This window comes from Lactuca sativa, chromosome 3 (genome assembly GCF_002870075.4).
Source record: "Lactuca sativa cultivar Salinas chromosome 3, Lsat_Salinas_v11, whole genome shotgun sequence".
Classification (NCBI taxonomy): domain Eukaryota; kingdom Viridiplantae; phylum Streptophyta; class Magnoliopsida; order Asterales; family Asteraceae; genus Lactuca; species Lactuca sativa.
The window spans coordinates 94,482,572-94,509,958 of record NC_056625.2 but is presented as its reverse complement, the minus strand read 5'-3'; the positions used below and the strand labels follow the sequence as shown (position 1 = coordinate 94,509,958).

Here is a 27,387-nt window from a genome sequence, read left to right as displayed (position 1 = left end):
ATACAAAGCTTGATAATGTGCCATCTTAATGCTCGAGTGGAAACTATTATTGTAGAAAAATTCTACCAAAGGTAAATGTTCATCCCAGTTACCTTGGAATTCCAGGGTACATGCTCTCAGCATATCTTCAAGCGTTTGTATCGTTCGTTCGCTCTGACCATCAGTCCGTGGATGGTAAGTTGTACTCAAACACAACTTGGTACCTAATTCCTCTTGTAGACTTCTCCAAAATCGCAAGGTGAAATGGCTGTCAAGATCTGACACAATCGTTAACGGAACATCGTGAAGCCTCACAATTTCCTTCACGTAAGAATTCACAAGCTTATCCATAGACCATTTTTCATTGGCTGCTATGAAATGCGCACTCTTAGTGAAGCGATCAACGACCACCAAAATCATGTCGTAACCATTCATTGTTCTAGGCAGTTTAGTGACAAAATCCATAGCAATGTCTTCCCATTTACCCATAGGCATAGGTAAAGATTCTAAAATCCCGTATGGTTTCTAATGTTGTGCCTTGACCAGCGCACATGTCACACACTCCGCCACGTACTTTGCAATATCAAGCTTCATCTTCGGCCACAAGTAATAGGGTGTCAGGTCCCTATACATTTTAGTGCTGCTAGGATGAATTAAGTACATGGTATTGTGAGTTTCTTCCATCAGAAGATCTCTTATTCCTCCTGATTTAGGTACCTAAATCCGATCTTGGAACACCTTCAGTCTGTGACTGTTTATACCAAACATTAACGTTTTACCCAAACGTTCCTCCTTTCGGTCATTCTTCTCTAAAGCTTCTTCTTGAACTTTCTTTATACTCTCCACAATTGTCGAGACAACTACTACTCTCAACGCTCTTGGCCACTTTTTCTCAAGATTGACTTTCCGACTGAGAGCATCAACGACAAGATTTGCTTTACTAGGGTGGTAATGTATCTCACAGTCGTAGTCCTTAAGTAACTCTAGCCAGCGTCGTTGTCTCATATTCAATTCTTTCTGACTAAAGAGATATTGAAGGCTCTTATGATCAGTGAAAAGTTTGCACTTTGTGCCATAGAGGTAATGCGTTCATATATTTAGAGCGAAAACTACCACTGCCAACTCCAAATCATGAGTTTTGCTTATTACAAATCTACAATATATAATATATTTATAATATAAAAATTATAAAAGTATATATATATATATATATATATATATATATATATATATATATATATATATATATATATATATATATCAAGGTTGTAATAATCGTTTGATGGTAGCTCGACAGTCGACTAGTGTTAAGGAATTAATCGGTCTTGGCGGGGATTAATCGAGGATTAATCGGGGACCATAGATTATTAATAAAATATTAAAATCAATTAAATATTAATATATCTTAAGAAAAACAAGTAATTCAAAATTAGAAACTAAGAAAAATTGTAATTTGGAAATTTGGAAATACGAAAATATGAACATTTTGGTATAATATTTGAAATTTTGAAAATTTGTAAATTTTGGAGTAAAAAAGAAAGTTGGTTTTTTGAATTTTTTAAAAATTTTTTGACCTTTTTTTTTATTGTTTTTGATTTTTTTTTTTGACTTTTTTCGATTTTTTTGACTTTTGTTGACAGATTAATCCCGCCAAGGCCGATTAATCCCGCTAAACCCGTTTAATCCTAAATTTCCGATTAATGCCCTAATCCTCGACGGTTGGAGAACGCCAAGCGATTTATCCACGATTAATCGCCGATTAATCCCAATTTCTGCAACCATGATATATATATATATATATATATATATATATATATATATATATATATATATATATATATTTATATATATATATATTAAAGTTGTAAAAATCGCTCGACGTTAGCTAGTCGGTGGACTGGGGTCAAGGGATTAATCGGCTAGGTGGATATTAATCGGGGACCATTATATATATATATATATATATATATATATATATATATATATATATATATATATATATATATATATATATATATATTTGAGTTGAAAGTCTTGATTCTAACCCAATCTTTTAGTTTAATCGTGTAGTGTCGACCCATTACTTACACGTGTCAGAATCGCTTATTCAAACACGATTATTTTGTGTCATGTCAGAATTTGCCGGATATAAATATTTTATTAAATTTTGAAACCAAAATTATTAAAATAAATCATATGATTAAAATGTTTGAAAATATTAAATAGTTGAAGTGACCTGTCGAAAAATCTAACCACTATAATAGTAAAAAAATTTGAAAATGATTTTCAAATATTAAAAAGCTTTTTAAAAAATTAGTATTTAGAAATACTCTAAAGAGACTATTGGCGAGAAAAAGGTATGTGTCGTTTAGCAAATTATCTATAGAGTTCTAAAAATGTGAAACACAAGTTTCTACACAAAAGCAAAAAGTTGCGATATTTGATGGAGGTTGCAACATCTATGACAACAGAAATTTATCCAAGTTTAGGTTTATTCAGACATATTTTATAAAAGAACTCTATATGTACGTTGAAAGTATGTTATAAATTCTGTGCATGTATAACCTATTTTTGAATAGTTGAGATTCTTTGACTTATGAGCATGGCCGATTATACCAATTTGCATTATATATATATATATATATATATATATATATATATATATATATATATATATATATATATATATATATATATATATATATACATATATATATATATATATATATATATATATATATATATATATATATATATATATATATATATATATATATATATATATTTATTGATATTATGATTGCCTTTTCTGTTAAACTTGCTCGTAATGCAAAGATACTCCGAAACACTCCATTCTATATGTATTTTAATAAGAGTTAGGAACATTAGTATAGAATCCAATTCAATTTAGTTTTTGTTTAAAAATCGATTTGGCAATAATTTAATCCATGAAACAAATATACAATATGTAATTATATTAATTGAAAAAAAATACTAAAATTAAAGATAATACTACTTAGAGCATCCATAATAGTAGTTCAATGAAAAGTTGAATGAGGTGACAAATCTATATATTATTTAATGGATGAAACTCTACCATTGTTAGATGTCATATTGTCATTTGATAGATTTGAAGTTCAATGACCATTGAATTTTTCAATGGAAAAAAATAAAGTTTTTAATTCTTAATTATTTACTATAAGTTACATTTTGTAACATTCTATTGAACTTTGTAGAGTTTAATACATTGTAGGAAAAAAATTTAAGAGTTATATGGATTGTAAAAAGATATGTGATTAAATTCAATGGAGTTCATTGCATTATGGATGACCAATCAACTATTTTTAATGTATCTAAAATACTATTTTACTAACACACTTTGATATCTAGAGTTAACCTACTATGAAAGTTGCTCCAAATTGATCATCATGACATATTGTAGCAAATTTACAAAATATATATATATATATATATATATATATATATATATATATATATATATATATATATATATATATATATATATATAAGAGCTCTAATTTTTTTTTATATCAATTTGGTGTTATTCCAAAAAATTGCCCCTGACCAATGTATCCAAAATATTATTTTACATATTTTAATATCCAGAAAGTTAACTGATGATGAGAGTTGTTTGGAATTTAGACTTACTTGTTAATGACATCTAGTTAAGCGGTATCAGTTATTGTCCTTCCTTCTTGAAGTTGAGTGTTTAAATCTTGTTATAGACATAAGCGGAATTAAGAAGTACTTTAGGAGTAAATTAACTTTATCGTTTAAAAAAATTGGTTATGCTTTACAATTTAGATCCAACTTTTAACTTTTATTACGAACTAGTATTTGAGCTTTCGCTCTGCTGCGGGTATTTACGTGTTTTAAATAAGAATTGATTAAATCGGTGTAGCATATCACATATAAGACGTAAAAATTATTAAAAAATTAAGTTCAAAAAACTTTTGATTAAATCTTGGAAGAAAACAGTAAAAAAATTAAAATTAGGGAATAAAAAGATGAATGTATGAAAAAAAACAAAGAAGAAAAGCACACTGTTGAAAATTGTAAAAAAACCTAAATATTTGATCGAATTTTGATATGTGACATAATGGTTCCATAAAACAATAAGTAATATTTTTTTTTCTCGAAAAATCCAAGTTTTAAAATTTATTTGTTGTATGATAATAGGCTACAAAACAACAAAAATTTATAAGAAATAAGTGTAGATGATTTTACCAAAAAAAGAGTCAAGAGAGTATTTTTATAATTTGTATGGATTGTGAATAAAAGAAAAAAATGAAAGGGTCATTTCTGTAAATTTGTATTCAAATTCAGTATAATTCGATGATTTATGAATTTAAAGTAAAATTGTAAGGGTTATTTATGTAAGTTAAACTTAAAAGCAATCGAAAGATGTGAAGTCAGTCATACGAAAACCAGTTTAACAACTTGTACAATGTGCATCATAAGTTATACTATTAGCTACAGTGGTTTTACACACAAAAGAAAAATTACATTTTGTATATATTTATAATTTAGTCTCATTCTTTTTACAAATATTCCCCATCTTTGTTTTACAACTTCGGTTTTACAATTTATTTTACAAACTAGTTTTGTATTAAAATTGATTTTTTATTTTTTATTTTTTATTTTTTTTTGTTTTCTTTTTTTAAATTGGTTTTTACAAATTATATGTAATTTTGTTTATATGAAAATGATAAGTATTATATGAATTAAGAAGAATTTTAATGCATCCGATTAAAAAATACAAATGATTCTGATTTAATGTTGAGTATTAAAAACATTTGTAAATTAAATAGCTTTAATTACAATCAGAAATTGATTGATTGTCTTGATCCAATGATAAATTTTTTTATATTCACAAAATCCTTATACTAATAAAATAGTAGTTTTTTTGCGATGTGTCATCATATTAGACATCTTAATCAATGTATTGCCACTTATCAATCTATTAGTTCTCTATTTTGGGTACCTAACCTCATCAAACTACGTTATTTTGCACTAAATTTTCATTGCAATCATCCAAGGTTTTTAAACTTCATCCCTAAACTTGATTTACTTCAAAAAAATTTGGAAATTCATCATTATATTTCTCCTACATCCTTTCATTTGTAGCGGTAGGATATGAAGCCCATCAGGTGGTATTCGATAGAAAAACGTGATGTAAAAGAAAAATATCGGTGAAAGTCCAAAGATTTTGGAAGTAATCAAGTTATGGGTTTGAAGTTGAAGAACCTTAGGCAATTACAATGTAAATATGATACAAACCGATGTAGTATTACGGAGTTAGGTACCTAAGCTTATATAAAGTTGTTACGTATATTCACTTTACCCTTAGGTTTGGGCTATTATTTTCTGGTCCATAATAGCCATTCCGGACAGAGTCCTTAGTTTTAAAAAAAAGTTTATTAATTTTGTTAGCTATAAGCAAAATATGGTTAGATTACTAGATTTCTCTTTTTATATTTATCTTTTATACTAAAGATTTTTTTAACTTTGTTTAGTGAATTGGTTATCAATCAATCGACATGGCGTACTAGTGGCGCAACACCACCGTCGTGCCACGTCGTTTTGATCATACAATTATATTCGCCTGAATATTCTTTTTTTGATTTATATGTGGGTGTGAAAAATACATTCCCATATGACCCTTTCCTGCCACCTGTTTCTACATATACCCGATCCACACCAACTTCAGTTTTACGTCTCGCTTTCGGTTTCTTATCATCACTCTTTCTTTCCTTCCTTCCTTCTAGATCAAATCTCAATTCTCTCCTAGATCCAAATCCCACTATTACATTGCTGATCTACAATGGCCGCTGCTGATACCGAGAAACTAAACAATCTTCGATCTGCTGTTTCTGGTCTCACTCAGATCAGGTGTTTACCCAACTTTCTGCATTCAAATTTGAATCGTGCTTCAGTTTTTATTAGTTTTTAGTTTCTGGATCTGAATTTGATTTTTTGGTTGATGTTGGACATTTTGCAGTGATAACGAGAAATCTGGATTTATCAACCTTGTCTCCCGCTATCTAAGGTACTGTGTAAAAAATTAGCGTTGGTTAGAGTGTTTTTCATTTTCGTTTGTTGTTTTAGTGATCGGTGTATTGGTATCGACTTTCAAATATCAGTGACCGATTTGCTTTTGTTTCGAGTTACTATTTTCCCAATTTTGAGTATCAACCGGAAATCGAACAGTGCAGATTTGTTTATCGTTAAAATTCGTTAATAGTGGCATTTTGTGTATTTAATCATATCATAAACATTCGAAAATTGTAGATTTGTTTATCATTTCAAGTAGAAGAGAACAGGGGAATGGGGGAAACTGGAAATAAACTAGATGTGTTGAAGTGATTGCTTATCTTATACACTTCTCTGTCAAACTATTCATGATTCGTTTTCCATTTTTGTTTTCGTGTCATGCAAATTCAGTGGCGAAGCACAGCATGTTGAATGGAGTAAGATCCAAACGCCAACCGACAAGATCGTTGTGCCCTATGATACCCTGTCAGCTGTTCCAGAAGGTAATATATTTGATCTTCTATTTGTTGCAAACTGAAACTTAATCACATGCAATGAAAGCAGCACTAGTTTTAATCTTTGATTTGTAATTGATTCCACTCTATGCACATTACGATCTGGCATAACTTGGTACCATTTTATGTCAAGTGATAAGAGTGTATTCATGATCAAACATCGATGCATCTATTTTGAAAATTTTTATGTTAATTGGTGCAGATGTTGCTCAAACCAAGAGTCTGTTGGATAAACTTGTGGTGCTAAAGCTTAATGGTGGCTTGGGGACTACAATGGGATGCACTGGTCCAAAGTATGTGATTACCTTCTTTACATAATAGTGCATTAAAACTAATCAACTAATTACTCTCTTCATTCCATTTTCATTTATATGAATATTTCATTATGAACTAATTGACATTCTTTCTATGATTGTTCCATTTCTAGCATTTGACTCATCTTGTTGTTGATGCAGATCTGTGATAGAAGTCAGAAATGGATTAACTTTCTTAGACTTAATTGTCATCCAAATTGAGGTACTTCACATTTAAACAAACACATGCACATCTATACATCAATCATTCTATGCTAACCCTTTTAATTTCCTTTGTAGTCACTCAATAAGAAATACGGGTGTAATGTACCTTTGCTTCTAATGAACTCTTTCAACACACATGATGATACCCAAAAGGTAACTAGCTAAATTTTTTACTTTCTACATGACTTCACTTAATTCTTATCTTGTCAAACATTAACTTAAATATCTTTTGTATACTTTTCTTTCCAGATTGTGGAAAAATATTCTGGCTCAAAAATCGAGATTCATACATTCAACCAGGTTCACAACATTAATTTTTTTTGGAATACAGAGTAGTAATGCTTTCAGTAACTTGTACCTTATGCATTTACAATTGTACCCTGTTCTTTCTTTTCATTTTTACAGAGTCAATATCCTCGATTGGTTACTGAAGACTTTCTTCCATTGTCATCCAAAGGAGTATCTGGCAAGGATGGATGGTAATTCCAAAACTAACCTGTCAACTAATTTTTAATTTCATAAAAAAAATATTTTTTATTCCCTTTTTTTAGTTTAGTAAAAATAATAAAAAACCATGAATTTTATTTTGGGACTTATAGATATCTTTGATCTAAAGGTACCCCCCAGGCCATGGTGATGTTTTCCCATCATTAATGAACAGTGGGAAACTTGAAGCACTATTGTCACAGGTTATTATTTATTTTTTATTTTTATAATTTTAGTTTATATCATGTATATATATTTGTTTGGTTTTTATTTATTGGTATCATATATTGTTTTTCATTACAGGGCAAGGAATACGTGTTTGTTGCCAACTCTGATAACTTAGGAGCTGTAGTTGATTTGAGTATCCTTACCATAAACTTTTTACTTATATATATATATATATATATATATATATATATATATATATATATATATATATATATATTTGTGTAGATTATTGTAGAATGTTGTAATAAGACAAAAAGAAAGTAGGATGCTATAATAAACCAATAAATGAAAGTTTGTTGCTATTTTTTTTGCATCTAACATTTTATTTAATTAAGGCTATGAAAATATATGTCACTTTCATCATTGTTTTTCTTAATTCACCATTATAGAAATCCTAAATCACTTGGTCCAGAACAAGAACGAGTACTGCATGGAGGTATTTCTCTGTGTTTCATAATTCACATTTAAATAAAAAAAAAAAAATTGTGTTCTTTTGTTTAATTTGTTTATGGATTTAACAGGTAACACCAAAAACATTGGCTGATGTGAAAGGTGGTACTTTAATTTCTTATGATGGGAAAGTGCAGCTTCTGGAAATTGCACAAGTTCCTGATGAGCATGTGAGTTATTATTATTATTTTCTTTTTCTTTTTATGGAAAGAAAATAGCAACATACTTTCATAGAAAGAAGAGGTAACTTGATTTTCCATTTTTTTTAATTATTGTCTGATTTATGATATTTTTTTTTGTTGTGTACAGGTGAATGAGTTCAAATCAATTGAGAAGTTCAAAATCTTTAACACCAACAACTTGTGAGTCCTGAATGTTAATAAAAATTACATTTTCACTCAATGTAATTGTCCATACAATTTCATAAAAGTTAAATGATTGAGTTAAGAGTAAATTACATTTTCAGTCCCTGACTATAGTTGATTTTTACAATTTTGGTTCCATTAGGTTTTCTCTTGCAATTCTAGTCCTTATTTGAGGTTCTTGTATCATTTTTGGTCCTTGTTCCACGTAAAATGACTATTTTTAGTCCCTGAGTAAAATAGTCATTTACTTGGCACAGGGACCAAAATTGAAAAATCAGCTATACTCAAGGACTAAAAATGTAATTTACTCTTGAATTAACTATTTACAATTGAATCCTAAAACTTTCTGTGGAATAGACAATACTGACCCTGTAAGTATTTCCAGGTGGGTGAACTTGAATGCTATTAAAAGACTTGTACAAGCAGATGCACTTAAGATGGAGATTATTCCAAATCCAAAGGTACTTCTTTTATACCATCCTACTTTCATTTCTTCCTATTAATGTCCTAATAAGAAAAAAAAAATTATAATTTTTTTTTTTTTTTTTATAAAAGTAGAATATGTTGTTGTAATAGAAAGATATGAAAGCAAACAAATAAATAAAAGTACATTGCTATTTGAATAACGAATATTATTTATTCGGTTTACAGGAAGTCGAAGGAATTAAAGTTCTTCAGCTAGAAACAGCAGCTGGTGCTGCAATCAAGGTATCATCATCATCATCTCCATATTCTTCTTTAATTCCCCCCCTTTTTTTTATTTATTTATGATTTTATACAAATATGAAATGTTTTACTAATTTTAATTTAATTTCAATCAGTTTTTCGATAACGCGATTGGAATCAATGTTCCCCGCTCTCGATTCCTTCCAGTGAAAGCAAGTTCAGATCTGCTCCTTGTTCAGGTTTGATCAAGAGCATGCATCTTTATTTATATATATTTATATGAATATGAATATTTTTTTAATTATTTATTTATTGTAGTCTGATCTTTACACGGAAAAAGATGGGTATGTGGTCCGTAATCCAGCTAGGACAGATCCAGCAAACCCTTCAATTGAACTGGGTCCTGAATTTAAGAAGGTATCGTTTACTTTACTTTACTTTACTTTCATTTATTATATTAATTAATTAAAAATAATTTCCGTAAATGAAAACCAAAAAAAAAAATGTTTTCTCAGGTTGGAGATTTCTTGAAGCGATTCAAGTCCATCCCCAGTATTATCGAGCTGGATAGCTTGAAGGTTTCTGGTGACGTGTGGTTTGGATCTTCAGTTGTTCTCAAGGGTAAAGTTGTCATTGCTGCAAAGTCCGGAGACAAGTTGGAAATCCCTGATAAAGCCCTAATTCAAAACAAGGTCATTTCTAAATTACAACTATTTTCTTTGTATGATTAAAAAAAATATTTATGAATTATGATTTGATTGTTGCAGGAAGTCCATGTTGCTGGTGATATCTAAACAATTTAGGTTTTGGTGGGAGAGGTTTACATTACTTGGGTTTTGTTTTCCCTTTTGGTAATAATAATAATTTGTTTAATATGTGTTTTTGTTGTTAGTAGAATAAATCAAGAATTTCTATTTTTATCACACATCACATTCACTTTCACATGCGGCCTTTTCTTTATATATATATATTAAAAAAAAAAGAAGAAAAAAATATTTGTGCTTGGAGTTTAATGGCGTCGTTTTTGTCGTCATTTTAATTGCTGAATGGTGGTTTTGTTTTGTTGTTTTTAGCCCATGGTTTTTGAGTGGATATTTTTCTAGTTCTAAAGTAGAAAGTGAGATAAGGGGGTAAGGTTAGGTACTTAGGTACAATACAAATACTTTTTTTGTGTTTGTTATTAATAAATGTTTTGGACTCATTTATTTGTAGGCCAACCCCAGCCCACCCACGATATTTGCCAAGTGTAAACCTTTTATCACCCATAATATATTTTCTTTTCAAAATTTTGATTGACATAGTAAGTTTCAGCTTTGATCAAGAAACATATTAACAAAGTTGAATGTTTTTTAAAGGCGGAACCAATTTTATAAAAAACATATGTAATTGGTAATACTAACTTTTTGTAGTCCAACAAATAAATAAGAAATATATTCACACGAATCACGATTACTCCAATATATACATTAATATTGAACACTAAAAAATTTCATAGTATTAATTAATCTAATTAACGTAGTGATTTACTTTAATTGAGTTTATTTATTTGTAAAGTTTAATTATCTGTCTTATTGTATTTTGTTTGTGAAATTTAATTAATCATACACTTATAAAGTTCAAAATGTATACATATAAGACATATGTAGCTATTATTAGTATAAACACATAATAATAATAATAAATTACATAAAAATTATGTTTTCATTTTCACTCTATGTTGTATCAGATTCGCTTTAATGATTTTAAATTTGTTATAGTTTAATTATGCAATATAATCATTAGTTTAATCAATATTATTTTATGTTTACACATGTTGTATTATATATATTATCTAAAAGTTAATTAACTGTAAAATTGTTATATATAATGTTAAGATTCAGTGGAATTTATGATGATATACATTATGTAAGCTTACTATTATTTTTTAAGTTATATATATATATATATATATATATATATATATATATATATATATATATATATATATATATATATATATATATATATATATATATATATATATATATATAAACAAAAAAATTATCAATCAAAAGGGTTGAAAGTAAAGTTATACCATTCATATATGATATTGAAGGAGCAAGTAGTTTGATTTCAATGTGTTCGTATTTTATTTTAATGATTGGAGCTAGATCTTGTTTAATATTGGTGGTTTGTTTGGGTGACCTAATCACCTGGGATTTAGACATTTTAAAATATAGTGACTTTGTGGTACAAATCCCACAAGCTTCAATCTTAAAATGATCTACTATTTGTGGAGTAATTGTTACGGATCTTATGTATGTTGAACCATAAGTTAATCTTTGTTTTTTTTTGTTGGTTTGTCTTAAATTCTGGACTTTGTTTGGGTGCAAATTGTGACGCAGTTGTTTGAGTTATTATCTATGTTAAACCATAAGTTCTGAACCTCTGTTGTTTTTTGGGTTATTTTCGCCAAGTCTCAATGCAATAGTTCTCACAATGTTGTTCGAATTTCAAAAGATGATTTATAATATGTATTTTTCTTCTGTTGTGTTATTTGTTGACCAGATATTTTTGGAGTATGATCTTGATTATAAAACCCATAAATAGTAAAGACAAGTTTAGGTCCACAATTCTTCTGTTTGATGTTGGCTTAGAGAAGATGCCGCATATAGAGGAGGAAATGAACACATCATGTATCTATTCCAAAAGTGATGCTTAACATTTTGTTTATTTGAGTCTTAAGTCGTTTTTAAAAGATTTCCTATAAAATTAAAAACTACATCCTAAAATGACAAAAAAAAAGGAAAGAATACATTAACTGTCTTTTTAGGTATTATAAAATAATGAACATATGTTTCACAAAAACTAACTTGCGAAGGGGATTTGCCTCCACATATATAAAGTCACTTTTCATGCCTAAGCATTTATCTACAAAATTATATAATCATCACAAGAGGCTTATTTCACATCTACTGATCTACGCAACATTAAATAATATTATTCTTCACTAATTAAATTTCATGTAGTTTAGTAAAGTAGCGATATACAGTTTAAGTCTCTTACTCACATTTTAACATCTTATCCTTTATTTTTATTGAATTAATTTATTTTAGCAATCTACTTCAAATCTTATAATTATTAAATGACTGTGTTAATATAGTCTTTCTAATATAATTCAAACTCTATCCCAACAGTTAAATACGCCTTCATAAAATCTTAATAAGCATTTTTTGTTTTTTGGTACCAATTTCAGCATTTAGCTCTTTTCTAGCATAAGTATATTTAAATCCATGTTATTTATTCCAAATTCATAGCAAAAGTGTACTACTCATGTATAAGGTTGATAGGACCTTTTAATCCAATTTTCTTAATTTCTTTTCAACACTTTTTGACATTTTCCCATATTGGCATCATACTTTGCCGAAATGCGTTTTTCTTGAGTTTTAGGATGTCATTTTAGTAAATTTCATGTTATAATCTCTTTATAAGTCCATAGCTCGATTCCGAAAGATCCTTAACTTTCATCATCAATGAATCCTTCGCTTTTAATAATGCTTTGAAAATTAGGAATAGAATTCTTTGGTATTCCTAAAAATAACACATTATTTATCTTTATCTTCCACCACATTTTTTTAGAGAGACATCTTCCACAACATGAACGCCAAATGCTGAAGTAATCACATCATCATTATGATTTTCTGTAATCATTATGATTTTTCGTAATCTTGTTTTCGCCACATGAAAATCATTGTATATTGAACTCTTTAACTACATGGGGGAAAGAGGACGGTATTGTCACATTAGTTGAAAATATGTTCGACCATGCATGTGTTGGCTCATCGGACCAAAGAGCATATCACTTTCAGGAGGGCAGAACAAACGGCAACACCAACGTCAGAAAATGTCTCCATAAGTGTTGTGCTCATCAGGTGTTGTTTCACACGATAGTGACACTATCAAAGCTGTCACACCCTCGAACCCGACGACGGAAACATCCGGGGGCTTGGGTGACTTCATTTTTGTAGTATCATCACAATGTATATAATTTAAACAAAACATAATCATCATCACGCATGCAATATTACAATTGTCACTGTTTACATCAAATATTGTATTTCAATATTACATGCCAAAATATCCAAAATGCGGTGATAACAAAACACAACAAAATATTCAGGTATTCTTGTTGACCAATCTGCTCAACGATTCCTGAGAGGACAAGTTAATTTGGAAATGTCAACATATATAATGTTGGTGAGTTCATAAGCATGTTTGAGTACAATATTTTGTATTACTTTGTAAACACCAGAAAATCCGATATTTTCTGAAAAATGGTTTAAAATGTTTGTGTCAGATCTTGTATTAATACATGTGTGTTAATGTTTGTGAGTGTATGAAGTAAATGATCCCAGACAACCTGATGTTGTCTGTTTATAAAAACGTTGTGATTTCAACACCCTAAAACTGAGTACTAATGCGTGTATGTTCCCGTGTTATCAACAGATGTTGTATTCCGTAAATCTTTATAATGGTGTTAATTCCTCTAAGTGAGTCGTTATAACCATACTTGATAATGACAATTCTGCTTGTCATGACATTTTTCGGATGCCGACGTGTTTAAGGTAATGTTTGTCACCCTAGATTGGCTCAGTCTAACTGTAGCGAATAACTCAGGTGTGACGTGTCACCCCCGTATAGATCTATACACAAACTCCCGCTCTCCCTCCAGAAGACTCTGGTTATAACTACAGGCTACGGTTGTACACTCGATAGGTGTCAAACAAAATGTCTCACAAGATCCTTAACCAAATTTACGCGAATATGAAATTGTATAGTGTATATTGTTTCCGTGTAAGTATTTAGTTTTCAAAGTCCAACGAGTTCGTATGTGAACGTGTAAAGTCAACAAGCATGTAGATGGACCACGAGGGCCCAATAATCATGTAAGGTATATTCCAGGTCCAATGAACATGTAAAAGGACAACTAAGGCCCACTAAACATGTAAACTATATTTCAGGCCCAATAAACATGTAAAAGGACAACTAAGGTCCATGTAAATTATATTCCAAACCCAATAAACATGTAAAAGGACAACTAAGGCCCACTAAACATGTAAATTATATTTAAGACCCAATAAACATGTAAACGACGTAATTGATCTGTTTGTTGTTACGTTGCTTGTTAAGTTTAGTTGTTTACCAAAATGACATAAAAGACCCACTTTTGTAAAAAGACATTTTTGGTCCTTAAAACCGAAAATTTACAATAAAGGCACATTTTTGGTAAAAATGACACTTTAGGTCCTTTAAGACCAAAAGTTTACATTTAAGGCTAGTTTTAAGTAAAAATAACATTTTTTACCCACTTTGTCAAAAATATCATTTTTGGCCTCAATTTTATGAAAATTTACATTCTCGACCCAATTATGAATAAATTTATCTTTTTGGCCCAAGATTTAATGAATATACATTTTCAACCCTTTTTATCGAAAATTTACATTTTTGGCTCAACTTTGTTTAAAATGACACTTAAGCTCACAAAAGCTCAAACATTTACAATTTTAGCCCAAAAGCCGTGAAAGCCCAAAATGAGGCCTATTTGTGATAATTTACACTTTTACCCCTTTTAAAATCATAAATACCATAAAGATTCATATTTATCAAAAATAAATCCTTTTTGTTCCCTTAAAACTGTGAGTTGTATATAATAACCTCATTTTTGATTATTTTGTCATTTTTGGCCCTCTCATGCAATTTTCTTAGTTTTAAACAACTTTGAAGTGTTTTAAGCCTTTTCTTTGCATAATAAGTTGTAATAAGTGTTATGTTCTACAAATATCATCATATTTTAACATATTTTCAAGTTTGTGAAGTTTATAACACATAATCACACTTATATCATGAAAAACACAAAATCATGCATATACACATAGATCTACACAAAACAACTTGTATTCTCCCCCAAAACATAGTAAAAACCGAAAATAGGGGGTATGCACTCACATTGGTTTGATGATTTCGGTTTTGGAAGAAGATTTGGAAGAGTTTTTGGCCTAGCTCACTTCTTTGAAGAGATCTTCGAATTCTAAGTATGAAGCTTGGAGAGATCTTCTTGTATACACTCAAACTCATGAAATTTGGAGGTGAAGAAGAAAGAAAATTTAGATAGTCTTTGATAGGAATTCTTGGAGTGTTAGTAATTTAATGGAGATGGGTGAGTGGGGGTCCTTATGGCCGAGAGGTAGAGAGAGGGAAGGGAGAAAAGGAGTGTGTGTAGGGTTTGACTCTAGTGATGTGAAGTTTATGGAGATATGTTGGATATTGTATGTTTATATGGTGGATTACTTTGAGGTGGCATGTATTAGTTAGCTAATCTTTTTTTATATATAGGGGCCGAAAATGAGAGGTAGGAATAAGAGAAAAAAGGAAAATATTGGACATATTCGAAATTATAGGCCCAATATGAAGGTTTTTGGCCCTTTGCGCCCTTCTTATGGGTTGCGGCCCAAAAATGATGAAGGAATGGAGTTTATGGCCCAAAAATTATAGAAAAATGGGTTTACGGCCCAATAAGGCCCATAACAACAAAGCGAGGCATTTTAGGTCCAATAAGGCCCATAAAAAGTCTTATGGCCCAAAATGTTATAGTTTAATGAAAGTGGGTCCAATTAGAGCCCAATTAACCAAGTTATGAGTTTATTAGCCCATTAGGCCCAATAATTGATTTGTAGTCCCGTAGGATTTGAATTGGGAAATTAGGGTTTCAAACCCACGATTGAGTATATGAGATGTATTAAATTAGGTTTTGGACTTCACGAGCGAGTTTTGGTTCAACTAGTTGTTTTTGAAATGATCATTTGCACAAAACTTCAACTTATGTTACAAATTACAGTTGAGTTGATTACATGAATACATAATTTCCTAGCCAAAAATGCTAGTTGTGACATCATCCCCCCGTTAGAGGGAATTTCGTCCCGAAATTCCTTTGAAAGATAGAACTATGAACGAGAGAATAAGTGAGGGTACTTCTGCTTCATCTGGTCTTCGCGTTCCCATGTGAATTATGGTACACGCTTAGCGTTTCATCGAACCTTCATAATCGGAATGCGACTCTGCTTTGTACGCTTCACTTCCATGTCCATTATCTCAACTGGCTCTTCAACGAATAGGAGGTTTTCATTTACTTCGATCTCATCCAGAGGAACGAAGAGGGTTTCATCTGATAAGCACTTTTCCAGGTTTGAGACGTGGAACACAGGGTGTACGTTGATGAGCTCCGCTGGTAGCTGCAGCTTATAAGCCACCGAACCAATCCGGGAAAGAATCTCGAATGGACCGATGTATCATGGATTTAATTTTCCCGTTTACCAAAGTGGATCATCCCTTTCCAGGGGGAGACCTTTAATAGCACCCGATCTCCGAGTTGAAATTCTAGAGGCTTTCGTCGTTTATCAACATAGCTCTTTTGTCGGTCATGCGATGCTTGAAGTCGTGTCTTGATTTGGATTATTTTCTATGTCATTTCCTGGATGATCTCGGGTCCTGTAAGAGTGCCAATTGGTGATTGCCCTTTTTCCAGCTAGGTTTCACCCACCTCAGCCCAGCAGAGAGGCGATCTGCATTTGCGACCATATAAAACCTCAAAAGGAGCGGCCTTTATGCTCGTGTGATAGTTGTTGTTGTATGAGAACTCAATTAAGGGCAAGTGGATATCCCATGATTTTCCAAAATCGGCCACACAGGCTTGGAGCATATCTTCGAGTGTTTGGATGGTTCTCTCACTTTGGCCATCGGTTTGCGGGTGGTAAGCAATGCTCATATCTAGTTGTGTTCCCATTGCCTCCTGGAGCGACTGCCAAAACCGTGAAGTAAATCTACTATCCAGGTCTGAGATAATAGATATTGGTACACCATGAAGTCTCATAATCTCCTTTATATAGATTTGTGTTAATCTTTCCATCTTGTACGATTCCTTTATTGGCAGGAAATGGGCGGATTTGGTTAACCTATCGACAATCACCCAGATAGCATCCAATCTGTCTGTTGTCTTAGGCAATTTGGTTATGAAATCCATGGTAATCCTTTCCCATTCGGGTAATTTGGTTATGAAATCCAGATAGCATCCAATCCTTTCCTACTCGGGTATCACTGGCTGTTGTAATAACCCCGAGAGCTTCTGATACTCCACTTTCACTTTGGCACAAGTGAGACACTTGCCCACGTAAGTGGCGATCTCTGCCTTCATATTTGGCCACCAATAATGATGTTTAATGTCCAAGTACATTTTATCCGAACCTAGATAGACGGAATATCGCGTTTTATGAGCCTCGTTCATGACTAACTCTCTGAAACCCCCAAATTTTGGGACCCAGATTCTATTCATGAAATAGTAAGCTCCGTCATCTTTGGCTTCTAGGTTTTTATCCATCCCACACAACGTTTCATTTGTGACATTCTTCGACTTGAATGCCTCTGTTTGAGCTCCCTTGATCTGAGAGGTTAGGTGGGAGTGGATGGTTATTGATAATGTCTTCAGCCAGCGACTTGAGTATTCTTTCCTTCTCAGGGCATCAACTACCACATTAGCCTTGTCTGGGTGGTACTTAATCTCGCATTCATAATCGTTTAGCAGCTCAATCCACCTTTGATGCCTCGTGTTCAACTCCCTTTTGATTTACAATGTGTTGGAGGCTTTTGTGATCCGTGAAGATGGTGCACTTTGTACCATATAGGTAGTGCCTCCAAATTTTTAGGGTGAAGACCACGGCTCCCAGCTCGAGATCATGGGTGGTGTAATTCACTTCATGTGTCTTCAATTGCCTAGACACGTAAGTTATAACCTTTCCACGCTTCATGAGGACACAGCCTAACCCTTGGTTCGAAGCATCGCAATATACTACGAAGTCTTTGGTTCCCTCTGGTAAGGATAGCACTGGAGCACTACAGAGGGCTCGCTTCAAGGTTTGGAAGGCAGCTTCTTGCTTGTCCATCCATTTGAAGGGTATGCCTTTTATGTTAGGGTGGTGAGGGGCTTGGCTATCTTGGAGAAGTTCTGAATAAACCTTCGGTAGTAGCCTGCGAGACCCAAGAATTGTCGAATTTCTGTTGGCATCTTCGGGATCGCCCAACCTTCAATGCCCTTGATCCTGGAAGGATCCACATGAATTCCTTCCTCACTGACTACATGACCCAAGAAGTTTACACTTTGAATCCAGAACATGCATTTTGAGAGTTTCACATATGGCCTTTCATCTCTTAGAGTTTCTAAGATTTGACGGAGATGTTGACCGTGCTCCTCCTCACTTCGAGAGTAGATGAGAATATCATCGATGAAGACGATCACGAACTTATCGAAAAATGGATGACAGACTCGATTCATGAGGTCCATAAATGTTGAGGGGGCATTTATTAGACCGAAGGGCATCACAACGAATTCGTAATGGTCGTATCGAGTTCGGAAAGCAGTTTTTGGAATGTCCTCTTCTCGGAATCGGAGCTGATGATAACTGGATCTTAGATCTATTTTGGAAAAGTAACTAGCTCCTTGATGCTGGTCAAATAGATCATCAATACGAGGGAGTGTATATCGGTTTTTAACAGTGAGTTTGTTCAACTCCTGATAGTCGATGCACATTTTGAAAGATCTGTCTTTCTTCTTGACAAACAAGACCAGAGTTCCCAAGGGTGAGAAGCTTGGCCTGATGAATCATTTGTTCAGAAGTTCGCTTAATTGACTGGATAACTCCTGCATTTCAGCGGGAGCTAACCTGTAGGGTGATTTGGCAATTGATGTGGCTCCTGGTATTAGGTCGATTCGAATTTCAACCTGTCTTTCTGGGGGTATTCCCGGAAGGTCTTCAGGAAATACATTCAGGAAGTCGCATGCCCCTGAGATGTCTTTAATGTTTACTTCTTCTTTGGATTTATCCACCACATGAGTGAGGAAAGCATGTTTTCTCTTGTGCAGGCACTTCTGTGCCTTGATGCACGAGATACGACAAAGATTGGCGCCAGGTTTATCACCATAGATTATTAGCGTTTCGTGATTGGGGAGGTGAAGGCAAATGACCTTCTCGTGGCACATAATATCAGCACGGTGGGGGCTTAACCAATCTACGCCGATTATCACATCAAAACTCCTAATATTTACTGGCATCAAATCTATTTGAAATGAATGGTTGTTTAGTGTTAATATGCACCCTACGTAAACATCTTTGGTCATTTTGATTTTCCCATTAGCCATATCCATCGTGAAGGCTTCGTTTAGCTTTTGGGGTTGTTTTAGTAAGTTTTTGAATTTGTCACTAACAAAGCTCCGCTCGGCTCCACTATCGAATAAAATGCATGTGTAAGTGTTGTTAAGTGGGAACGTACCAGTAACAACCGTCGGGTCTTGAACTGATGGGTTTTGGTCATAAGACATCCTATGTGCTCATACAAACCCTAATGCTTGGATCTAGGTTTCTCTATTGTACATGCTTTGAATCCAAGACTATAAACCCTAATTCTAGCATATGGAAATCACAATTCACATGTAAATAGGTTTAAGAACATACCTTGATTGTTATATAGCAATAACAATCCAATTCCTCCTTGAATTGACCTTGGAAAGCTGAGAGTCACAAGTGTCACTCCTCTAATGGCTTACAAACACCATAAGCAAGTGGAGAAGGTATAAAGAGAGAGGAGGGAGGTTAGAATTCGTCCTTAGGACCTCTTGGGAAGGGATACACGAATTCATGACCCTAGGGGTGTTTATATAGGTGTAGAGATAGGGTTTCAGTCATTATCCTTATCTAGTTGCTTATCCATTAAGCAACCAATAAGATAATCCTTGAATCCTTATCATACTCGAATTCTAAGGCTTTCCAACCTTAAATTCGTCCACCACATATATAAGATAATCCTTACCTTATTTTGTAACTATCACATAATTACAAATCAACCCCTCTAGTTTAATTAATTACATTTGATCACAAAACTAATTCTTAATTAATTATCGACCAATATTAATTAAACAAATATGATTTCTCCTTCAATATATTATTCTTATAACATATTAATAAATCATATTATCCTCTCTCTCTTTATTCATTTCTCCAATCAAGTTGCTTTGGTGAAGGCAACCTAAAAGGACCATGCACCATTGGGTCAAGTACATACCAAAATAGTTATGGACTTAGACACTAATCCAACAGTCTCCCACTTGGATAAGTCTAATAACTATTCTGCGTATGACTTCAGATCCCGATCTGCAATCGTAGCTTTCCAAAGCCGCTGTCAACTCTGATCATATCAGATACGTGTGTCCTTAAGATAAGGGATCATATATTCCTCCATTCTAGATATCATATGAGATATGATTTCAAATCATTCTCTTTGTACTATATCTCGATTTCTGATTTATGACGACAGACTAATTGAACAAATCAAATTAGCCCTAGCCCGGCCGAGCATTTACGTTTGTCATCACTAAACCATCGAGGGGCCCAAAGATATCGCTTTTATCCTACTTTGAATAAAAGGAATGGATAAACTTTGATACAATGCTCGTTTGTACTCACGCACCGAATCACACACAACAATATGTTTTATAACACCAAGTTACTTGTGCGTTTACATATTATCAATGTGCAACCGATTCGCAAGATACAACTCACACATCTCGGTTTCAAGAATATAAGATGTTATCGTCTCACCAATCACTCGTGATACAATTCATGGAGTGATCCAAGTGAGCGTGGGTTTAATCCAATGCTCAAATCATATTCATAAGCACTCATGAACGTTGCAGCAAACATTTGCTTATGTCTAATACTTTTCTAGACATTCCACACACCAATTCACGACAGTCTTCATTCATATCTACTTCCAACATATGAACGACTGTGGCCCGTTTGAATAATTCGATTAAACTCAATTATTCTGGAAGTCAAAACATGCAAAGTGAAACACAAGAATAATACTAATCCCATATGGCCTCAATCCTTTGAGCATAAATAAAACACCTTTTATTTATCACCATATTGATTACTCATTATTTGTCGTTTCGGGTAATCAACTTCTTACTTGAATTACAACACTTGTCCCACAATGTTTACCTATGGTTCTTACTTTGTGAAATAGATCACATTGAACACATTTCCAATCATTCTCATTTCACAACTCCAAATCCTTTTCATAAGTGAAAGAATATCAAATTCTTGCTACTTATATAATATGCTAGATTCTAACATTTTATGCAATGATCTCTTTTGTAATGTCACTGCACCAAAGTCACAAAGACTTTTGCCAATGATATTACAAAGTCTTCTATCGGAGATTGTTACAAGACAATTCCATAGATGTGATGTCTCTCACTCAAAGTACTTTCTTTGAACATCCTTTTGCATAGAAGTTCCTAATCTAATCATAGATTTCTCAATATTCAATTCCCAATATGGACACACTTCTATATGTTCCATATGACAACTCATTCTTAATAGAATCTTATCTATTCGTAATGATGTCGATATGGTCCATCCAATATGGAAACATTTCCATATTTTCCAATACTATACTTCCAACTACTCACAAGCGACCAATCCTCGTCGAACTTGGATTGTCCTTTGATAGTTGTTTAATTATTTTAGTCAAAACCAATTCTAGTCCCTTTTCCCTCTAAATGCGCTCGACATTTGGAAAATTTTAGAATGGTCAAACATTAAAGCATTTGCAATCGATCCTATACCCGAGGCGTATGGGACACGACGCATAATGTTTTATTTGCTATGTTCTCAAAATCGAATAGTGAAGAGGGATACCGTAATCATAATCGAAATTTTAAGAACACACTTTGTACCTTTGACTAAATATTATTAACATTTCTCAACCTAAACCTTTAGATTTGAAATGAAGCATAATATTCTCTCCCTTAATTATAGCAAAACAACTCTTCAACTATTGCGACTTTGCAAAGTATGACTCTTGTTTTCTATAATTAATATTGCTCCTTGGTTGTTGGCTTTGGGACAATTGTGTCTGAAATGGCCAATTCCTCCATACCCATAACAAGTGTGACTAGCCCCAACGTTATTTTTGTTGTTATGGTTGTTGCGGTTGTTGTTGTTGTTGTTTGGCTGTTGGTTCGGTTGGGGTTGAAATATGCATTATCGAGCGGTATGGCCCTTACGGTTGCAATTTGTGCATTGTATTTCTATGTACTCTCCATGGTGGTGAAAGCCGCATTTGTTACACTTGCGTATGGTTCCTGAGTACTGCCTGGTAGTGGTTTGCGTAGTTAAGGCTGGAGCATGTGGTGCTGAGGCAACCTGAGCGGTAGCAGCATGGACTGCTACATTTTGCTGCTTTTTCGATGACTCTTGGGTTTTTCACCCTTTTCGTTTGTTGTCCTTATTGTTCTTGTTATCTTTTCCCTCCTTCTTGACCTCAGTTTCCCCTGCTTTGGCACCCTTCATGTTGCCATGGATGTAGAGCTTCTTGGCTAATCTTTTAGCACTGTCATACGTCTCCGGATTTGCTACTATTACGTTTCCTTGGATTGGAGAGGTTAATCCCCAAATGAATATTTTAATCTTCTTTCCTTCAGAAGTGATCATTCCTGGACATAGGAGTGACAACTCACTAAACCTCGAGATGTAAGCATCGATGTCGGAGTTCTGAACTGTGAGATTCCATAGTTCTTGCTCTATTTTCTGGATCTCTCCTCTAGGAAAATATTTTGCCATTAGCGTTTCCTTAAGCTCCTCCCATGGCATAGGATTCGCCACTGGGAGTGTCATGGCCTCTACATGACCATTCCACCAGGAAAGCACTTGATCGAAAAATGTGCAAGCTGCAAACTTCACCTTGCACTCTTCAGGGCATTCGCAGATCTCGAATACTGATTCAACCTTTTCTATCCACCGCTTTAGGTTTATCACGCCTCCTGTTCCGTTGATGGTTTGAGGCTTGGCATTCATGAAATCTTTGTAGGTACATACCTTTGTTGGTCATTGGTTCATCCCCTGGTTTGAACTTCCAGCTCCTTACCCGTTGCCTCCACCGTTGTTCCCGGTGTGAATGCGAGCCAATTTTGCTGTAAAATTGCTGCTTGAAATGCAGCTGAGTCCACTTCTGGTGGAGGCGATGGTGGTGGTAGTGTTGTGTTGCGGTTTTTGCGTATCAATCTTCAAGGCATCTTCTGTCACGGCACGGAAAGATGGTAAGTATTTAGTGCATTTTGGTTTTTGAGATTCCTTGTGTATAGAGCAGTTTTGGTGATTCGGTTGTGCGTGAAAATGAGTGCATACAATCAACATGAAATAAAAGTAATATAACACAAAGCAGATAACAACATCATGATAAAATATATAACTGATTTCATTAGCAATAATCTTTTTAATACATGAAAAATTGCCTTTATAAGGCATGCAATACATGAAGGAAATAAAATCTGATAGCGTAACGACTCCATGAGTAGTGTAATCACTTAATCATGTAGTCGGTAGTATATAGAGTAGTACATAAAAGGAAATCATAAGAGTGGTGGTAGTGGATGAACTGATCCTAGTCGTGGCAAGAAGGGTCGGGTGGTGCTGATGAAGAGGTAGTTGGAGTCTGGCCAGGTGATGCTCGGCGGCTCGAAGTCGGGCCTCCAATGCTGCCTGTCGCGCCTGGTAGTCCCTGACCACCTCATGAGTCATCCTTTCTGTGCGCTCAATCGCGGGTCTCATGGAAACCATTTGACCGGCGGTTGCCTGTGCCTGCTTGCTGATGTCACACGTCCTCCTAACCATTACTGGCAGGGCTTGGTCTGCAGGTCCGCTGTGACTTAGGTCGTAATAGTCTCGGTTCATAACGAATAGGGGACGCACCCCTTGCTGGCGACTACACCTCCAGATCTCGTGTGCCCATGGGGCCGTAGAACCATAGGGACCCATCATGTACGAGGGCACCCTGGCCATGTATGGCAGATTAATGACTTCGGACTCCGCGTCCGAGTCATCTGCATCGCTACCATTAGCCTCCTCCTCATCTGAGTCTGCTACCGATTCTTCCAGTCGTTCTTCAGGTTCTTCCTCAGGTTCTTCTTCTAGTTCTTCCTCCGGTTCTTCTTCTGGTTCTTCCTCCGGTTCCGGCTCTAACCACCATCCATTCCCCTGGTTGGGGAAATAGGGATCTCCTGGATTATGGAATTCAGCCATAGGGTCTGCATGAGGGGTGAGAAGTATGTAAGGAGAATGCATTCCAAATACTCATATAGTATTTTTAATTGTTTATGTTTGAGTTCCTTACAGGTTTTTTGGATACAAGGTTGGTAAGCTTCTAGATTCATTGCCCACCATGATCACTCCCAAACACATGTTAGTCGTATTTTGAATAAATATAGTTGATCATGCTCTATTTATCCCTAATACGACTACATAACTGTCCGGGTTTGAACCCGATGTTCAATTTCCTCCAGACACCTTTAGTGTTATTGTATTAATGCACACCTAGGTATGTATTTTAAATTATTTTGTTCAGAGTAGTTTAGTCCCATTGTATTTATAGTTTCATATCTTGTATGATTAGATATGTCAGTTCACTATAAACAATGCTCTGATACCAATCTGTCACACCCCCGAACCAGACGACAGAAGCGACCGGGGGCTTGGGTGACTTTATTTTTGTATTATCATCATAGTGTATATAATTGAAACAAAACATCATCATAATAACACATGCAATATTACAATTGTCATTATTTATATCAAGTATTGTATTTCAATATTACATGCCAAAATATCCAAAATGTGGTGATAACAAAACACTACAAAATATTCAGGTATTCTTGCTGACCAATCTGCTCAACAATTTCCTGAGAATACAAGTTACAAAATATTTAGGTATTCTCACACTTCTCCGCCATCAGCTGCTGAAGAACTCCTTATGATGCCAACCATCTACCTCCAGAATATCGTGATATTCACTTAGTAGCTGACTCCCATCATCAAGAGTTCCACAAAGCACGAAGCAACCAGCATTTGGGCATCGAATAACCTCTACCAACATGTAAAACCACTCTAGCTTGTTACCCACTTGCTCTCCTCATACTCAAAGGATATCACCGAACTCAAGCAAATTTACCCCCATGAGGGCATCTGACTACTCTCTCAGTAGACTCCTCGAATGCTTATTAAGATATCTCTCCTAGATTACTCCTCTACTCCAATCCCTCTCTAAAAAGGATTCCTGTTGGATATTTTCACTCCACACATACTCAAAAGTAAATCAAAAATAGCAACAATTCCTAGGCTAAGGGATCACAAATCAGGCCACTCTAGTCCTAAATTATGAAATACCTAGCCTATCTCTAGCATGCATGATATCTCATAAATATCTCTTAACACAAAAGTAAGGGTATTTTGAGAAATCACCGTTCGGGCTCTGGTTGATTGTACACACAGCTCCTTCTTGTTTTTCTCTTAGAAACTCTTGCTCGCTTTAGAAAATCGTTTCATTTGAAAATTTTCCTCAAATCCTCAGTTTGAGTCTAGATTTACCCGAAGGTGCATCCGAATCCCTCAAACCAAGGCTCTGATACTAACTTGTAACACCGTAAATTGCCAAAAGTATTTTTCATTTTAAATTCATATAACTCTCATAAAGCATTTCACAAAGTCTCATTTATTTAATTTACAAAACGCATCTCCATAATTGTTTGTTTAATAATCAAGGATCCTCAAAACATAACTCTGTCTCTGGTGTGTACAATCGAGCTGGTGCCTTCCCACGATCTTGAGAAAACCTGAAACACATAACACATAAAACGGTAAGCACGAAGCTTAGTGAGTTCCCCAAAATACCTCACACATATTAGTAGCCTCTCATGGCTATACTCAGATAAGACCCTCCTGTCAATGTGTCTCAGTGGGGCCCTCCGGTCCTAACTCAACAAGCTCATAATAACAATACTCAACATAAATCACAGAGACATAATGCAGAATATCACAATACAGAAATAAGCACATAAGACATCTCAGTCACACAAAGATACCACTCATGGTAAGTATAGTGAGAAGACTCACCTTGGATGACGAATAACTCCTATAGAAGCTGCTGCTACGCACCAGCCACTAACTCTGTGCCAAACCCACAATTATCCCAATTAGGAACTAAGTCCAAAACTCTCACTCATTAGGTCTAAAGGTAGTCCACTAACCAGCCCAACAATGACCTAAAACCCATTGGGCCCACCAAGGCCCAATAGTATATGGGCTCTCCCAATGCCCAATTCTCAATCTAAATGGTAAGCCCAACTCAAGGGCCCAAATTACAAAATAATATTACTCTTCTCAAAGTCTCTAATACACAAGCCCAAACATCCAGGCCTAATCCCTAAGGCCCATTAAAAGATCCAACCCAAAAGCCCACAGTAAGGTTACGCGGGGGGTACCTCCCTTGGTACGCTCAGCATACACTAGCATGAACGAATTTGATCGGGGACCAAAACCCAGTACGTGGGGCGTACTGGAATTACTTTGGGCGTACGCCCAATTATGCTTAATCCATTCTCTTGGGGCGTGTTCGGCAAAAATAGCTGGTAGCGGGTAGCTTGTAGCAGGTAGCGTTTTGTTAAACGTTACATGAATTAGCTTTTGGATTTGGAGCGTTTTGATTAAACTAAACCCTAGAAGCTTGTAGTGCCAAACGAGACTTTTTGTTTTAAACGGAGCGTTTTGTCAAAAGCTAGAAGCTCCCAAACGCTCCGTGTCGAACACGCCCTTGGTATTAACCCGTTAAGACGTTAGCTCACTTCTTAGATCTGGGCTCCCTAATGGCTCTTACTCCATACTTTAAGCCTTTGCATGGCTGATAAAGTCACAAACACCCAAAACTCTCATTCTCTTGATTAAAAATACTCATATCTCATGCATGAGGTGGTTCCCATGTCCAAGACCTCATTTTTATGGATCCTCTTCATTAGTGTAACACCCAAAGTCAGAAAGGCCAAGAAAGGAAAGAAAACCCTAAGTTTAGGGGTTGACTCGGCGAGTCCAAGGAGGAACTCGGCGAGTCCAAGCGGGATTCGGGTCGAGGAGTAAGTGACCGACTCGGCGAGTCGGCCAAGGGGACTCGACGAGTCTGGTCTGTACAAGGAAAACCCTAATCCCGGGAGTT

The 27,387-nt window shown here is 34.4% G+C and overlaps 1 protein-coding gene across 1 annotated transcript; it reads left to right on the top strand.

Annotated features, from left to right (window-relative positions):
* Positions 1–5,658: 5,658 nt before the first annotated feature.
* LOC111921844 (UTP--glucose-1-phosphate uridylyltransferase) lies at positions 5,659–10,274 on the top strand. Its single transcript, XM_023917419.3, has 19 exons — positions 5,659–5,892; positions 6,002–6,049; positions 6,445–6,536; positions 6,751–6,841; positions 7,004–7,064; positions 7,142–7,219; positions 7,316–7,366; positions 7,472–7,545; positions 7,683–7,755; positions 7,856–7,913; positions 8,170–8,216; positions 8,302–8,400; positions 8,540–8,592; positions 8,981–9,056; positions 9,247–9,303; positions 9,417–9,500; positions 9,580–9,678; positions 9,777–9,953; positions 10,029–10,274. The coding sequence occupies exons 1-19, from the start codon at positions 5,825–5,827 to the stop codon at positions 10,053–10,055; spliced, it is 1,413 nt and encodes a 470-aa protein (XP_023773187.1). The 5' UTR covers positions 5,659–5,824; the 3' UTR covers positions 10,056–10,274.
* Positions 10,275–27,387: the final 17,113 nt, after the last annotated feature.

Bases quoted from the DNA above. Each gene is read 5' to 3' on its own strand.
- LOC111921844 (XM_023917419.3), top strand. From the start codon at position 5,825: ATGGCCGCTGCTGATACCGAGAAACTAAACAATCTTCGATCTGCTGTT. The intron at 9,501-9,579 runs GTTTGATCAAGA...TATTTATTGTAG, and splicing joins CAGATCTGCTCCTTGTTCAG to TCTGATCTTTACACGGAAAA. The intron at 9,954-10,028 runs GTCATTTCTAAA...TGATTGTTGCAG, and splicing joins AAGCCCTAATTCAAAACAAG to GAAGTCCATGTTGCTGGTGA.